Source organism: Coregonus lavaretus, assembly GCF_964263955.1.
Source record: "Coregonus lavaretus genome assembly, chromosome: 24".
Lineage (NCBI taxonomy): Eukaryota > Metazoa > Chordata > Actinopteri > Salmoniformes > Salmonidae > Coregonus > Coregonus lavaretus.
In genome coordinates, this window is record NC_140011.1 from 419,480 (window position 1) to 432,398 (window position 12,919).

Consider the following 12,919-nt stretch of genomic DNA (forward strand, 5'->3'; position numbering starts at 1 on the left):
AATTTTCATAAGTATGTGGTAAAAAAAAATATACAACAACAGCTCATCATATAGGCAGTGGTTTCAAAACTCTAAGCACATGTTCAAGTAGAGCACACCAAATCATACAGGTACTTGTTCACCACACTGAATCAGTGTTTAATCTAGAAATACATGCTTCGCATTGCAATACTTGTTCTTGTAAAGTCATTGCTTTCCACAATGCAATGCTCACATCACTTTCCGTGTGATATTGTTGTTCATTTGTTCAAATGTATTTGACTATGACCTAATCCGACTGCTCTGAATTCATAATCACTTCACGGTTTGGTGTTAACCTACCGATTTTCAACTGCTTTGCCTACTGCAGATTAGGAACACTGTCATGAAAATGTATGGTTGGGAAGTCTAAAATGAGGGTAACTCTTAAGGTAAATGTCTGTGTTCTGAGTGGCAAAAAAAACAACAATGTTTTATAACATTTAGATATGTGCATACTGGCTTTCCTTAGGCAAACGCATTTAGAAGGGAAAGATGTGGAACCAATTACTACTTTTCTTGCTCTTCAATCAAAACAAAACCTTCACAAAGTGGTGCGTTTTGCCCCAAAATGACCCCTGAGGATTAGTGTGTTCTCATTTGTCAGTAATTGACCCTGACATACTCCCTTTAAATTGTACTATTTTACTCAAATATATACTGTAATGTACTACTATTATGATGATGACTATTATGATTTTACTTCACGGTAAGTAGAGCAAAATGCTGATGTTGACAAGATCAGAGACTCGTTCGTTCCTTTTTCAAACTCCCCGACGGTAGATGGCGTTGATGAGCGCCACTGAACCATATGCGCTGCACCCCGAAGTTAGTGACAGAAGAAGAGATACTATTGCTGCGAAAGACAAAAATGGTCACTACCTCAAGAAGTCTGATAATACACTGAGCTGAGACGAGACTAGGTATGTAACAATGAAATGTCGTCCAATTGAGTACTCACTCTCTTAAACTTTAAATCTTGAAGTAAATTATTTGTGCGTGTGAACATGATTTAGTGTGGTGAATGTATTCCAAATGATTTAACATAAATACAGGAAATGATGCGCAAAAATCAGCCGCTTTTGCAAGTCAAATCTATGCCGGACAAATGCGCATTATTTTAATGACAGTTTTTTGATTACATGTTTTGTCTGCGCATTTGCTGCGCAAAGCTGAAAATAGTATTTCCACTGAAATGTCAAACTTGCTAATTGCTAACCCGTTAGCTAACATTTTGACACCACCAAAAATCACCTAACATTGATGGCTTGATCACAAGATAACACTGTTGAAGGTAATGCATTATTTAAACGCTGTTGAATATGCCGAGAATACGGCGTCCCACGTGTCATACTACCTTTAACTAGTAGGTAGCTAGCTAACATAAGGGCGCTTGTGCTAGCTAGGTTACTTTCTAAGCTAGGCTAACGTTAGCTAATTTAGGTTTGTCTGCCCATGTGTATTAGCGCGAACTAGCTAGTAGCGTATCAACCGTGTGTCAGCCCTTGATTGCTAACGTACGTTAGCTAAAAGCTAGCTGCTGTAATGGCTATGGAAATAATCAATTTTGTCACAATTCGTAGCCACTTGTTGTAGTTGCAGGGTCTTGATAAAAATGGGTTAATGGTTATGTTTAGTCGTCTAGATTCTTCTTTTAACAGATGTTGCCGCTCAGAGAATAGAATTAGTAACATGCAAAGAAGGACCACACAAGGGTGATTTCAGGAAATATGACCAAGACATTTGCCCGCCAAAAGACAGGAAGTGATCAACCAGTGTCCCAGTGTTGAAGACATGAAAGACAGATAGCCTGCTCTGTTTAGAAGCCTCTAAGGTGAGTCGGCAGGCAAAAAAAGAAAATGCCAAATGATGTCTTCACTATGACAAACCTCTTTGTTATGAGCCTTGCTTGATGATATTTCAGTATTTGTCTTTCAGATAAATGAACAATTCCACAGGCTCACCGCAAAGCATCTTGAGGCAAGGTTTATGCAGGACACCCCTAAGCTGCTGTCCTTATTCCATTCCAAGGGAGGAGTACTTTCAGACAGATTGCGGGTCATGCTGGATGGTAAAGTATCCTCAGGAAAAATGCACTGTTTTGTATTTAGCTGGCTGATGTTCGGTGCTGCAATTTAAGCCACGGGCCCCGCTGTGCTATTGTACACCTTTTGCTAATATAGGATACTTGGGTCAGTGATTTCATAGATTTCACATGCACAGATTGAATCCAATGAGATCAGTGATTTTATTCTATATCAGGGTCATGATGTGAGGAATTATTGTTCAGCTTTACTGGAGGTGGCCTCATTAAAGACTACCGTGTGGGGGCAATAAAGCATTTTCATCCATGAATATTCGATCACGTGTGTGTGTGTGTGTGTGTGTGTGAGAGAGGGAGAGAATGTTCACTGCAATCTGATAACAAATAAGGGCATGTCGTAATCCAGGTGGAATAAAATGTGTTCCCCACATTGACAGAATGTCTTTATTTGTTATTTATTTTACAGGAAGCTGAGGGGGGTCATTTCCTGCAAGACCTTGCGCAACATGTAAAGCAAATCTATGCGATCAACAAGGAGGGTGCCGTGGCGAGTGATGGTCCAGAGGAGGTAGGCGTCATCCTTAAGTGATCACCGGTCTGAGTTTTGCAAAGGCTTCTGCCATTCTTCTTGGCATGACATACAGTGAGGGGAAAATAGTATTTGATCCCCTGCTGATTCTGTACGTTTGCCCACTGACAAAGAAATGATCAGTCTATAATTTGAATGGTAGGTTTATTTGAACAGTGAAAGACAGAATAACAGCAAAAACCTCCAGAAAAAAATGTATGTCCAAAATGTTGATTAGCATTTTAATGAGGGAAATAAGTATTTGACCCCCTCTCAATCAGAAAGATGTCTGGCTCCCAGGTGTCTTTTATACAGGTAACGAGCTGAGATTAGGAGCACACTCATAAAGGGAATGCTCCTAATCTCAGCGTGTTACCTGTATAAAAGACACCGGTCCACAGAAGCAATCAATCAATCAGATTCCATACTCTCCGCCGTGGCCAAGACCAAAGACCTCTCCAAGGATGTCAGGGACAAAGATACTTATTTCCCTCATTAAAATGCAAATGAATTTATAACATTTTTGACATGAGTTTTTCTGGATTGTTTTGTTGTTATTCTGTCTCTCACTGTTCAAATAAACCTACCATTACAATTATAGACTGATCATGTCTTTGTCAGTGGGCAAACGTACAAAATCAGCAGGGGATCAAATACTTTTTCCCCTCACTGTATGCTCTGAATCTCAGCCACCCCTAAAAGCCGGAGTACACGTTCAAGGCATTCCAGAAAGTGTTTGTGGAGCTGGACTGCTCAAAGCTCACAGTCAAGATGACAGGCCTCAAGAACAAATGACTGTCTTAAGCAGAATGCCAGGCCAGAGGAAAATTGTCATAGACTGAATGTCAGGGTTACTTTGTAACACATTCGTAGTTAAACGCTGAGGTGCCTTTTGGAACTCTTCTCTCCCTTCATTTTTTCTGGTAGCAGGTCAGGAACGGTGTCCTCTACCACAGGCCCGCTTGTTGTTGGTGAAGCCGCCTGGGGCACAGAATCTGTGCTGGGACCAACCTCTGCCTACCGGGGGATGGTCACCGAGAGGCGGGGCTCGAGCACATTGCGGTCTGGGACCCCGTCCCCGATGGGCCCGTGGCGGTCATCTAGGCTAAAGAGGTTAGAGGGTAAGGAAGACACGTTTATTCTGCAAGGTGTGTTTTAAAGGGTCACTGCCACGGTATTTTCCATTGTGTTTTTGTATACAAGAGATACCAAATAGGTGTTTTTAATGAAGGATGTCATTGTAAAATGTAATCTCCATTTTGTTCCCATACAGTTGCGGTTTGAAATGTCCATTTTTGAATCCGTTGTACGTACCATTTTGAGGTTTCATCAAGGTACACACCTTTTACCACTTGTATTTTGACAATTCTACCATCAATCAATCAATCAATGAAGTGGATCTATAAAGCCCTTTTTACATCAACAGATGTCACAAAGTGCTATGCAGAAACCCAGCCTAAAACCCCAAACGGCAAGCGATGCAGATGTAGAAACGCGGTGGCTAGGAAAAACTCCCTAGAAAGGCACAAACCTAGAGAACAACCAGGCTCTGAGGGGTGCCCAGTGCCCTTCTGCCTGTGCCGGGTGGAGATTACAACAGTACGTGGCCATTAAGGGCACATTTCTCTCCAAGATGTTCAAACGTTCATAGAAGACCAGCAGGGTCAAATAATAAGCACAGTGGTTGTAAAGTTTGCAACAGGTCAGTCGGTACAGTCGGTACATCAGGAGTAAATGTCACTTGGCTTTTCACCGGTGGATTTGCGAGCGGTTTGCTTGGTTCTGGCCATGGCGCTGCTCTGACAGTCGGGAGTATAGCCTCGAAATGCCTATGTGAAGTTTATAAAGCAGGCAGTGGCGCCTGCTGATTGGACACCATCTCCTCACCACCCCGATTGGCCCGTTGCGCAGGCCTCCTCCGTTGGCCATTGGACGGGAGGCCCGGCCTCTCCAAAATTCAAACTCCCGGTGCGCGCGCAATAGGACGCCGCCGGCCCTTTACGCGCAATAGGACGCCGCCGGCCCTTTATGCGCAATAGGACGCCGCCGGCCCTTTACGCGCAATAATAGTCGCCAAAGTCAAGAGTGACATCTTATAGGCACGTGTAATCTAATGCTAGCCTGCTATGGCAAACGAGGCCTAGTAGGTGTTGTTGTTCATGCAAGGCCTCATGTGGGCACAGAATGTCGAAATAGTTGTGTATACACCCACTCAATGTATTGCGGTCATAGAAAGGTACTTTGCGCTTTTGGAGAGCTAGGTGGTTGGCTCTTAAAAGAGCCTTTGGGGGTTGAGTAGTCAAGTTGAAGTCGCAGTAGCGATTTTACTTGGCTTTGACTGCCTTCTCGGTCTTCTTGGGGAGTAGCACTGCCTGGATGTTGGGCAGCACACCACCCTGAGCGATGGTCACACCGCCGAGCAGTTTGTTCAGCTCCTCGTCGTTACGGACGGCCAGCTGCAGGTGACGGGGGATGATACGAGTCTTCTTGTTGTCACGGGCAGCGTTGCCGGCCAACTCCAGGATCTCAGCAGTCAGGTACTCGAGCACGGCGGCCAGGTAGACTGGTGCGCCAGCGCCCACACGCTCGGCGTAGTTGCCTTTGCGCAGCAGCCTGTGAACACGGCCCACGGGGAACTGGAGGCCGGCACGGGATGAACGGGTCTTTGCCTTCGCCCTGGCCTTGCCTCCGGTTTTGCCTCTTCCGCTCATATTGGTAGCTTGAGAAAGTCACAGAAAGTCTGAATGAGCCGCTCGCCACTTCGAGAGCCGTACTTATACCTCGCCACAAGAGGCAACGATTGGCCACCGGGCCGGTGTGGCCTTATCCAATTGGAGCGAGGGACAGACAGACGGACAGACAGACAGCCCTAAGACGGTTCCCACCCACAGGCAGCGAGTGAGAGGCTACTTAGTTTCCCTCCGACTTTGTTACTTTGTGTCATTTCCCGTGAGCGCCAAAATGTCCGAAATGAAATCCTCACATTATTTCTCTCCAAATGGGAAACAAACAGCTGGTGAGGGTGCACTCTTGAGTTTGAAATCGAAGCCACTATAGTATTGGTATTGTTATTACATGGCACTTGTAACACATCACAGCAGCCTGCCTCTGAACGGGAATAGCCCAGTGGCTCATATATAAAAATGGCTGGTGAGGGTGCACTCGTGAGGTCGAATTTCTAAGCCATTTTGGCCCTCTATTATATGCCTCTCCCTTCGCACACACCCAGAGTGGGACAATGTTGTGTGCGTAAAAGTAGCCTAGTGTGCGTAATTTCTTTTTCACGACAGGTAGTACATGGAAATCAATGCGCTTTCTATGGAAAGAGGTGGGTGGCTCTTAAAATAGCCTTTTGTGGTACAACATGTGTCGAGTAGAACACTGTTTGTAATAGGTTTACTTCTTCTTGGGGGCTGCCTTCTTGGCCTTGGCTGCCTTGGGCTTGGCGGCTTTGGGCTTGGCTGCCTTTGTAGCCTTCTTGGGACTCTTGGCTGCCTTCTTGGCCGCTGCGGCGGGCTTCTTCACCTTCTTGGGGCTCTTGGCGGCCTTTTTGGGTGTAGCGGGCTTCTTGGCCTTCTTGGGGGACTTCTTTGCGGCGACGGCTTTCTTGGCTGCTACCTTCTTGGGCTTCTTCGCCGCGGCGGGCTTCTTGGGGGCCAACTTCTTTACTTTGGGGACTGTGGCTTTCTTGGCGGGCTTCTTCGCCTCGACGGCTTTCTTGTTGAGCTTGAAGGAGCCGGATGCACCGGTGCCCTTGGTCTGGACCAGGGTGCCCTTGGTGACGAGGCTCTTGACTGCGATCTTGACGCGGGAGTTGTTCTTCTCCACGTCGTAGCCACCTGCCGCCAGCGTCTTCTTGAGCGCGGCCAGGGACACGCCGCTCCTCTCCTTGGAAACGGTCACAGCCTTGACGATGAGCTCGCCTACGCTGGGTCCCGCTTTCTTGGGCTTGGCTGCTGCCTTCTTCTTGGGTGCCTTGGCCGGCGCGGCGGCGGCGGGTGCTGGTGCGACTTCTGCCATGTCTGTCTGTCATTTGGTCCGGTACACACACACACACACACACACACACACACACACACACACACACACACACGGTCTGCGAGGAGTAGTTTGCTGTAGACGCTGCTCTGCGCTATTGAAGCTCCACACCGAGCAGGGGGCTGGCCTTAAACGCGACATGAGAACCATGTAGACTCAAGCCACCCAGCTCGGCTTCTCTGGGCTGGCCAAATGCTCTTTCACTTGTGTTTTCCGGTCGCCTATATCGGGCCAAAAGTCACCGACGGAGCCGTGTTTTTGGTCCAAAAGCGAACGGCCCAGCGAGCAGACTTGTCTCCGTTCAGAATAAAGTCATGTGGGCCGCGGAAGGGCCGTGCATTTTGTATTTGATCCCCTGCTGATTCTGTACGTTTGCCCACTGACAAAGAAATGATCAGTCTATAATTTGAATGGTAGGTTTATTTGAACAGTGAAAGACAGAATAACAGCAAAAACTTCCAGAAAAAAACGCATGTCCAAAATGTTATAAATTGATTAGCATTTTAATGAGGGAAATAAGTATTTGACCCCCTCTCAATCAGAAAGATGTCTGGCTCCCAGGTGTCTTTTATACAGGTAACGAGCTGAGATTAGGAGCACACTCATAAAGGGAATGCTCCTAATCTCAGCGTGTTACCTGTATAAAAGACACCGGTCCACAGAAGCAATCAATCAATCAGATTCCATACTCTCTGCCGTGGCCAAGACCAAAGACCTCTCCAAGGATGTCAGGGACAAGATACTTATTTCCCTCATTAAAATACAAATTAATTAATAACATTTTTGACATGCGTTTTTCTGGATTGTTTTGTTGTTATTCTGTCTCTCACTGTTCAAATAAACCTACCATTACAATTATAGACTGATCATGTCTTTGTCAGTGGGCAAACGTACAAAATCAGCAGGTGATCAAATACTTTTTCCCTTCACTGTATGCTCTGAATCTCAGCCACCCCTAAAAGCCGGAGTACACGTTCAAGGCATTCCAGAAAGTGTTTGTGGAGCTGGACTGCTCAAAGCTCACAGTCAAGATGACAGGCCTCAAGAACAAATGACTGTCTTAAGCAGAATGCCAGGCCAGAGGACAATTGTCATAGACTGAATGCCAGGGTTACATTGTAACACCTTCGTAGTTAAACGCTGAGGTGCCTTTTGGAACTTTTCTCTCCCTTCATTTTTTCTGGTAGCAGGTCAGGAACGGTGTCCTCTACCACAGGCCCGCTTGTTGTTGCTGAAGCCGCCTGGGGCACAGAATCTGTGCTGGGACCAACCTCTGCCTACCGGGGGATGGTCACCGAGAGGCGGGGCTCGAGCACATTGCGGTCTGGGACCCCGTCCCCGATGGGCCCGTGGCGGTCATCTAGGCTAAAGAGGTTAGAGGGTAAGGAAGACACGTTTATTCTGCAAGGTGTGTTTTAAAGGGTCACTGCCACGGTATTTTCCATTGTGTTTTTGTATACAAGAGATACCAAATAGGTGTTTTTAATGAAGGATGTCATTGTAAAATGTAATGTCCATTTTGTTCCCATACAGTTGCGGTTTGAAATATCCATTTTTGAATCCGTTGTACGTACCATTTTGAGGTTTCATCAAGGTACACACCTTTTACCACTGGTATTTTGACAATTCTACCATCAATCAATCAATCAATGAAGTGGATCTATAAAGCCCTTTTTACATCAACAGATGTCACAAAGTGCTATGCAGAAACCCAGCCTAAAACCCCAAACGGCAAGCGATGCAGATGTAGAAACGCGGTGGCTAGGAAAAACTCCCTAGAAAGGCACAAACCTAGAGAACAACCAGGCTCTGAGGGGTGCCCAGTGCCCTTCTGCCTGTGCCGGGTGGAGATTACAACAGTACGTGGCCATTAAGGGCACATTTCTCTCCAAGATGTTCAAACGTTCATAGAAGACCAGCAGGGTCAAATAATAAGCACAGTGGTTGTAGAGGTTGCAACAGGTCAGTCGGTACAGTCGGTACATCAGGAGTAAACGTCACTTGGCTTTTCATAGGCCGCCATTTAGAGGTTGAAATAGCAGCAGGTGCGGTACAGATTTCTATTGGGAACTGTTGAAAAAAGGCGCACCTACAACATTAATGGGTTAAAGGAAAAATTACCAAAGTAATATAGGTGGCATCCATCAGCAGTGCTCGTGAACAGATAAATTTTATAGGAACAAACGAGTAAAAGTGTTTAGATTATTGGGGTTGTTCAATGTTTTGGCATTGTAGTTTGAAAAATATCCCACAGTGCAAACACGAGCTATTTGAGCCTCCATTTCCGTAGGTATCCATGGTTACTATGAGAATATTTTGTTCCCCGTGACGTCTATGGGGTTGAAGCTCCATTGTATCTCTCGTAAGTAATGGTTCTGCCCACAGAGATCCTATACTAGTTAGTGTTGTAGTTCGTATTTCTACGGTTTTGCCTACCTGCAGCAATCAGGATTTACCTGCAGTGTTGATTGCAAATCCGTAATTTCTCATCTCATAATAACAGATGTTTTGCAAACCGTTGATGTTTAAATAAATGGATTCCCGGTGTCCGGATACCTTTTCTCTTAAGGGATCTGATTGAGTGAATCCAAAGTAAAAATGTGAACATTTTTCTGACTTGGTCTAAATACATAATAGGATGAATCATTCAGGTAAAATAAAACAATGTCTATTTGAGTTGAATCAACGTAATATAATCATTTTTTACCTCTATCATCTTTACTCTATGTATTGGACCACATCTAAACAACTTACTCAAGCTTATCTACTCATAAAAACAAGCAAAAAGATCTACCCAATAATATGACGTGTGCTTTTGTTGACTGTAATAGCTTGAGTACATTTTCATGACCACAAAGTCATTTTTTACAGTGTATCTAAAGACACGTTTGTTGTGGTGATGCACTTTTTCTTTGACGTTGAACTTGCATTGAACAGACAAATCCATTTCGTTACAACCCTTTTGTAGTATGACTTAGGAATATTTGTTGATGATCCTAATGTCTATGCTTGAATAGTGATTGGTTGTTGGTGAAATATTCTATAAATATTGCTGAGAACCCATCGTTTCCTGCCCTTCTTTCACTATTGAGCAATTTTGAAACATTTGTTTTGCTATTGGATTCATAATGGTGACATGGGACAAGTAATTAGTGAAAACCAGAGTTCAGCAGTTGCCATTAAAGCGATCGAACCAAGTCATCCTAATAGGCTAGTATTAGCCTAAAGCAGGGTTTCCCAAACTCGGGGCACGTTTTGGGAGTTTTATAATAATAATAATAATATGCCATTTAGCAGACGCTTTTATCCAAAGCGACTTACAGTCATGCGTGCATACATTTTTGTGTATGGGTGGTCCCGGGGATCGAACCCACTACCTTGGCGTTACAAGCGCCGTGCTCTACCAGCTGAGCTACAGAGGACCAGTTTTTGCCCTAGCACTACACAGCTGCTTCAAATAATCAACTCATCATCATCAAGCTGGAGTATTAGAATCAGCTGTGGAGTGCTAGGGCAAAACCCCTTGGGGACCCCAGGACCGCGTTTGGGAAACGCTGGCCTAAAGAGCAAATACTGAAAGGGAATCACCATGATGTGCGCACACATGGGCTGTACCCACATTTAACCACAAGATGGACTCCGTGCTCCACTGTAAAGTTTTGGCCTCTGCATGAGTCTCTCAGCAGCACTGCAACATGGGACTTTCAAAGTAAGTTGGCATGCAATGTTTTTTCTGGACTGCATGCAAGGCTATTATTACACACAACTAATAGTGTCAATTATTCATCTGAACACAATTCTTGTTACTATTCGGCCTATATTATCACTCGTTTCTTTTCCCCCTCCTTTGTAAAGCATTTTACTGTGCTACTATAGTTCAAAGGAAGTGGATGATGCCAGAGTATATACACACACACACACAAACATTGAAGCTAGACTTCATGCAACTAAAAGGTGCAATACGTAGCTTTTAGACGTGTTAGTGAACAACATACATGGTGGCTAATGTAGAGGTGCGTGTATACATCGAACAATTGTGCCTTTTTGATGGAAATATGGAGGTGGCTCTTAAAAGAGCCTTTGGGGGATTTTCGAGTTCAGGTCATCCTCATTTATGCGCGCTCTCCGCGAATACGGCGGTCCAGCTGGATGTCCTTGGGCATGATGGTCACCCGCTTGGCGTGGATGGCGCACAGGTTGGTGTCCTCGAACAGGCCGACCAGGTAAGCCTCGCTAGCCTCCTGCAGGGCCAACACGGCGGAGCTCTGGAAGCGCAGGTCGGTCTTGAAGTCCTGGGCGATTTCTCGCACCAGGCGCTGTAAGGGCAGCTTGCGGATGAACAGTTCAGTGGACTTCTGGTAACGACAGATCTCTCTCAGAGCCACGGTGCCGGGCCTGTAACGGTGAGGCTTCTTCACACCGCCGGTGGCCGGGGCGCTCTTGCGAGCAGCCTTAGTGGCGAGCTGCTTCCTGGGGGCTTTGCCACCGGTGGATTTGCGAGCGGTTTGCTTGGTTCTGGCCATGGCGCGTCTCTGCATTTCGAGGCTATACTCCCGACTGTCAGTGTGCTTTTGCCAGTGCGCAGTGTGTAGTTGTGTGCAGGCAGTGTACTATTGGCCTCGTTTGCGATAACAGGCTAGCATTAAAATATAACACAAGATTTCACTCTTGACTTTGACGACTATTATTGCGCGCAAAGGGCCAGCAGTGTGCTATTGTACGCACGCGCTTAGTGTACTATTGTTTTTGCCGCGCAGTGTATTGTGATGGGCGCGCGGTCCAAAAAAAAAAAAAGAAGCAAAGCATCCTTTCCAGTAACCGACAGAGGAGTCCTCCGCAACGGGCCAATCGGGGTAGTGGGGAGATGGTGTCCAATCAGCAGATGCCACTGCCGGCTTTATACATTTCACATGGGCATTTCAAGGCTATACTCCGACTGTCAAAGAAGGAAGCAAGCGCCATGGCCAGAACCAAGCAAACCGCTCGCAAATCCACCCGTGGCAAAGCCTACAGGAAGCAGCTAGCCGCCAAGTCTGCGCGCAGGAGCGCCTCCCCGTTACGAGCTCTGCCAGCGCCTGGGGAGAAAAATCGCCCAGTTCTTCAAGATCGACCTGCGCTTCTAGAGCTCCGCCGTGATAGCCCTGCAGGAGGCTAGCGAGGCTTACCTGGTCGGTCTGTTCGAGGACACCAAACTGTGTGCCATCCACGCAAAGAGGGTGTCCATCGTGCCCTAGGACATCCTGATGGCCCACTGTATTCGCGGAGAGCGCGCGTAAATGATGACCTGATCTCCAAAATCCCACCTCCATATTTCCATCAAAAAGGCACAATTGCTCCATTTATACGCGCACCTCTACATTTCTCACCATGTATGTTGTTAACTAACCCGTCTTAAAGCTACGTATTGCACGTTTTACTTGCCTGAGGCGTTGAAATAAAACGCATAAATCCAAAGGGATTATCTACAATAGTCAAAGACGCGCGGCAGGCCGAAATACTCCAGCCAAATAATTGGCCAAATCAGGAAGGACAAAGGAAGACTCGGTGCATGCGTTGCTTTATTCAGCACAGTTGAATGGACAGCGCTTCTGCTTCATCTCCACTCACGAGACGGGTAATAGAGGAGCTCCGTGGTGCTGAAATGTACAAAGTTGACCACTATCGGTATATCTATTTATTATGGCCATCGAAATGTTAGCTATTCAAATCAGATCCAACAATTATATCAAGGGATTAGAAATCCAAGGTTTAAAAACAAACGTGTCATTGTACTCAGAGGATCTAGATACATTTTCTAACCTCTCTGGAATACAACCACATTATGATAAATGTACTATATAAGGTATTGACCCTCCTGTAGCTCAGTTGGTAGAGCATGGCGCTTGCAACGCAAGGGTTGTGGGTTCGATTCCCACGGGGGCCAGAATGAAAAATGTATGCACTCTGGATAAGAGCGTCTGCTAAATGACTAAACTGTAAATTGGATCACTGACAATACAACTTGTAGTTTACCAATAAAATGGTCTCACTCTATTAAATGTTAATAGAAAGTTAGCAAAAAAGTATAAGATCTTGCTACCAATGAAAGGTAAAAATACCTGTCTATTTGTGGAAAAAAACTAATAGAAAAAATATATATATTTATTGATATTGTATAGCCTTACTTGTTGATATCTCAGACGACCAGAACCTTAATAATAATCACCATACTTACTTCACAAAGCACGGACATATAGTAGACTACTGACACT

General features: G+C 45.5%; 2 protein-coding genes and 1 long non-coding RNA gene across 3 annotated transcripts; 1 reads left to right on the plus strand and 2 right to left on the minus strand.

Annotated features, from left to right (window-relative positions):
- Window positions 1–3,528: 3,528 nt before the first annotated feature.
- Window positions 3,529–4,310, plus strand: LOC311099931. The gene is made up of 3 exons (XR_014609770.1): window positions 3,529–3,751; window positions 3,904–3,964; window positions 4,057–4,310. It is a non-coding gene; the product is annotated as an uncharacterized lncRNA (long non-coding RNA).
- Window positions 4,311–4,954: 644 nt separating this feature from the next.
- On the minus strand, window positions 4,955–5,417 carry LOC311099324 (histone H2A; the record flags this gene model as incomplete). Its single annotated transcript, XM_084140046.1, has 1 exon — window positions 4,955–5,417. The coding sequence occupies exon 1, from the start codon at window positions 5,339–5,341 to the stop codon at window positions 4,955–4,957; it is 387 nt and encodes a 128-aa protein (XP_083996172.1). The 5' UTR covers window positions 5,342–5,417.
- Window positions 5,418–6,026: 609 nt separating this feature from the next.
- LOC311099532 (histone H1-like) lies at window positions 6,027–6,650 on the minus strand (the record flags this gene model as incomplete). The annotated part of the gene is made up of 1 exon (XM_084140233.1): window positions 6,027–6,650. The coding sequence occupies one exon, from the start codon at window positions 6,648–6,650 to the stop codon at window positions 6,027–6,029; it is 624 nt and encodes a 207-aa protein (XP_083996359.1).
- Window positions 6,651–12,919: the final 6,269 nt, after the last annotated feature.